The 4041-nt window shown below is 51.6% G+C and overlaps 1 protein-coding gene across 1 annotated transcript in view; it reads right to left on the bottom strand.

Moving 5' to 3' along the window:
* Positions 1–4040, bottom strand: part of NFATC2IP (nuclear factor of activated T-cells, cytoplasmic, calcineurin-dependent 2 interacting protein) — a gene marked incomplete at its 5' end in the record, with an annotated part of 9545 nt that extends 5505 nt beyond the window's left edge. The window contains 3 exons of the mRNA XM_014542950.1: positions 921–1041; positions 3314–3386; positions 4029–4040. Of these exons, the coding sequence (XP_014398436.1) occupies positions 921–1041; positions 3314–3386; positions 4029–4040 (206 nt within the window). The remainder of the gene's footprint in view (positions 1–920; positions 1042–3313; positions 3387–4028) is intronic.
* Between the last annotated feature and the right edge of the window lies 1 nt (position 4041).

The raw sequence follows: 4041 nt of genomic DNA, 5'->3' as shown, positions 1-4041 counted from the left end.
GTGATCTTTGGGTGTATGAGATGACACTCCAAACAAGCCACACCAGCCAGGGCGACAATGCCCAACTCTTACGGTAAGTCACTTCCGAGCATTACTCTATGCCAGTGTTAACTTTTTTTTTTTTTAATATATTTTATTGATTTTTTACAGAGAGGAAGGGAGAGGGATAGAGAGCTAGAAACATCCACGAGAGAGAAACATCCATCAGCCGCCTCCTGCACACCCACTACTGGGGATGGTTCCGCAACCAAGGTACATGCCCTTGACCGGAATCGAACCTGGGACTCTTCAGTCCACATGCCGACGCTCTAGCCACTGAACCAAACTGGTCAGGGCTAACTTTTCTTTTTATTAATATGTTTTTATTGATTTTAGAGAGAGAGGGAGAGGAGAGAGAAAAACGTCAATGAGAGAGAGCCACTGATCAGCTGCCTTTTGCACGCCCCCTACTGGGGATCAAGCCTACAACCCAGACATGTGCCTTGACCAGGAATCGAACCTGTGACTTCTTGGCACATGGGATGATGCCCAGCTAACTAAGCCAACCAGCCAGGGCGCCAAGTATTAATCTACTAACAAATTCTGACGGGTAAGTGTTCTCCCCATTTTACAGAAGAGGACAGTGCAGCAAGCAGTGAGGGGACGGGGAAGAGGCAGCTGGCTGGATGTGAACCACAGCCCACACCCTTCACCCCTGCGTTACCACCGTCACAGACACAAAGAAAAAACACTCCACTCCTATAGGCGGCCATCTCTCGTGTGGCCCACCTCTTCCCCCAAGAGCTTCATTCCTCGCCTGAACCTCAAGATTCCTTCCATCCCTCTCCTTACCCTTCAGGAGCCACCAGAGGGTCCTGCTTGCCTCAGCTCCCCCTCCCTCCCCTCCCGCTCCTGAGGCCTCAGTGCCCAGCCTCACTCACAGAGACACCGTCCTTTTCTCTTTTTCTTCTTCAGCCTTGCTCCTCAGCTTCTTCTTCCAGGGCGAATCTGGGCCTGAGAGATCCTCAGCATGGGGACTGCTGGAGTCCGCCATGTCCGCCTCTGGGGACAGAGGAGAGAGGATGAAGGGTTAGCCAAGAGAGGGCAGCAAGAGGCCAAGGAGAGGAGATACGAGTCAGGGGCTTCAGGAGGTCCTCAGGAAGGAGCAGACGCGGGAGCCCCCACAGGACTCCATCACAAGCCTGTGGAAGTGCTCAGGGGCGTGAGGCAAAAAGGAAACGCTTAACCCAGAGAAAAGCACGAGCTGGAGTCTGAAAGATCAGAGCAGGAGTGTGTGAATGCGACATGAGGCGTGAGACATTGTGGCAAGTGTGGACTCCTGATACGCGGCCGCTGCACTGCAGTAGTGGTCTCACCTTTTTGATCACATGTGCCCCGCAAATAAGAAACACCAAGCACACAACACAGAAGGTATATGTTTAATACTGCTATTATACTAAATACTGAGTATAATACTATTAGTACACATGTACATACTAGTACAGCGGTTCTCAACCTGTGGGTCGCGACCCCTTTGGGGGGTCGAACAACCCTTTCACAGGGGTCGCCTAAATACATCCTGCATATCAGATATTTACATTACAATTCATAACAGTAGCAAAATTACAGTTATGAAGTAGCAACGAAAATAATTTTATGGTTGGGGGTCACCACAACATGAGGAACTGTATGAAAGGGTCGCGGCATTAGGAAGGTTGAGAACCACTGTACTAGTATGTATATTGTAACACATACATTAAAATAGATGTTGTCAAAGTATATTTTAGAAACGTTTCCATTTTCTTCCTGCACTCAATTTGGTGGGCAGAGAGACTATGTGAGTAGGGCATTGAGGCAAGGGGGGAATGAGGTAAAGAAAAAAGGAGTATAGACCCTCTAGGCCCCACATCCACATATCTCTGCACTGTTATTTTAGTAACTTTCTTTAAATCACTTAATTCCTTGTAAAAGTAAAGTAGGTATTTTTCCCTTTCTTACTGAGGTATAATTGATATGTAACATTTATTAGTTTCAGACGTAGAGCATAATTCAATATTTGTATGCATTGTGAAATGATCAGAAACCAGGTATTATTCTAGAATGTAGCTCTTTTCTACTTGCTTGCCACCAATAGAAGGCCATCATTAACCATAAAGATTAATACTCTGAAAACAAAACAATGATGACAAATCCTAGACCAGTGGTTCTCAATCGGAGGCAATTTTGCCTCCCAGAGGATATGTGGCAATAGCTGGAGAATATTTGGTTGCCACAATGCAAGGGGGAGGGGTTCGGGCTGCGACACCGGTATCTAGTGGGTAGGAGATCAGGATGCTGCTAAACACCCTACAATGCACAGAACAGCCCCACAACAAAGAACTATCCAGTCCAATGTCAGTAGTGCTGCTGTTAAGAAACCTTGTCCTGGCTAAATATGGCAGCTGCCAGCCGCCTGAGATTCTGCATTTCTGACAAGCTCTCAGGAGATGGCCAACATTCTCGGGCCCACATTGTGAGGAGCGAGGAAGAAGGTACGTTTATACAGCACTTCGACATGCCAGACACTGTCCTGAACTGTACCTGTAGCCCGAGAGAGGGCCTCCGATATGCTCTCTTTAGTTAATTCTCACCAGCATCCTCTGACACAGGCCCACCATTATCCCCATTTTCCTGAGGAGGAAATTAAAGCTTTGAGAGATGAACTTGCCCAAGGTCACTCAGCTAATGAGTAGAGCTGGGATTCAAACCCAGATAAAAAAAAATAATAATAATGACAAACCCAGACTAGCTAGTCCCTAAATCAGCTCTTCACCCTACCACACTCCCTCACCGTATAGAAGTCCTGGTCCTAGATCTGAAATTGCCCACTGGATCGCTCCCTTATTAACCGTGGTTCCTAGTCATTGCCCTTGGATGGGTTGCAAAAATCGCATCACTGGGGGAGGACGAAGGCTGGGCGCCCTGATAAGACTCCAAGAACATCCTGCAAGCTCCAGAGTGTTCCCAGGAACTTTCTGCAGATGCAACAAGGTTACAGATTCTCAACACCTCCCCTGCCCTTGTCCCCAAGACTGCAGAACTGACTCTCCAGGGCTGGCGCCTGGAAATCTGCACGTCAGCACACTCCTGTCCCTACTGGAGCTGGAAGAAGGGCGGTTTGACAGCACTTCCTGTGCCTTCTGATGAGCAAGTCAGCTCCTTCCCGACCGGAGCATTTTTCTGGCTGGGATGCAGGAGCCACCTCTCCCACTCCGTCCCTGAGCCTCAGGCAACAGCTAGCAGCGGGGACCAGACTAAACTCCCACGGCCTCTCTCCCCGGAAGCCCTTCCTCACCTTCCTCAGCCCCCGGGGGGCAGAGTTTCAGGAGGGGCAGGTGATCTGGGAGGAGCTGGAGGCTGCTCTTCACCTGCAAAGACAAACGTGGGTCAGCCCCAAGTCCTCCCTGCACTGACAGGGGAAGGGGTGACTCTCCCCTCACACCCAGGCCTCCCTGGGCTCCCAGCTCTCCCCAAGGACACAGCCTTCTCCGGGCCTCGGGCTTTCCGGGGAGCCACATGGGAGCGTCCGGACTCCCGCACGTCCTTTCCTGGGCCCCTGAGGATGCAGGTTCAGTGCGACCTGTGTACTAGGCTGCCAGCCATCCGCTATCTTAGACTCCTAGGGGACCCCAGCCCCCGCCCCCAGCTCATCGACCAGCCGGGGACCCCAGGCTCCTGGAGCCCCCAGTTCGCTCTGAACCGTTATAACCCCCAGCCCCCCGGATCCTTAGCAATGGGCTCCAACCTCAAAATCGAACATGCCCCAAAGTCCAGTCCCAGACCCTCCTCCGGGATGCCAGCCCCATCGCCTCTCTCTGCCCGCGACGGGAACCCCAAGCTCCCTGCACACCTCAAACCCCTTCATCTCCCCAGTCTGCAGACACCCCAGGAACCCTGCCTCTCTCTGCCTGCAAGGCCCTGCTTGGGCCAGTCCCCCAAGAACACCCCCAAACCTACCCTCAGTACTCAAACCCAGCCCTCCCGCGCCAGCCCCCCGGAACCGGCTCCACCTTCTCCGAGTAC

This window comes from Myotis brandtii, unplaced genomic scaffold (genome assembly GCF_000412655.1).
Source record: "Myotis brandtii unplaced genomic scaffold, ASM41265v1 scaffold317, whole genome shotgun sequence".
In the NCBI taxonomy this organism is placed as follows: domain Eukaryota; kingdom Metazoa; phylum Chordata; class Mammalia; order Chiroptera; family Vespertilionidae; genus Myotis; species Myotis brandtii.
This window is presented reverse-complemented; position numbering and strand designations above follow the sequence as displayed.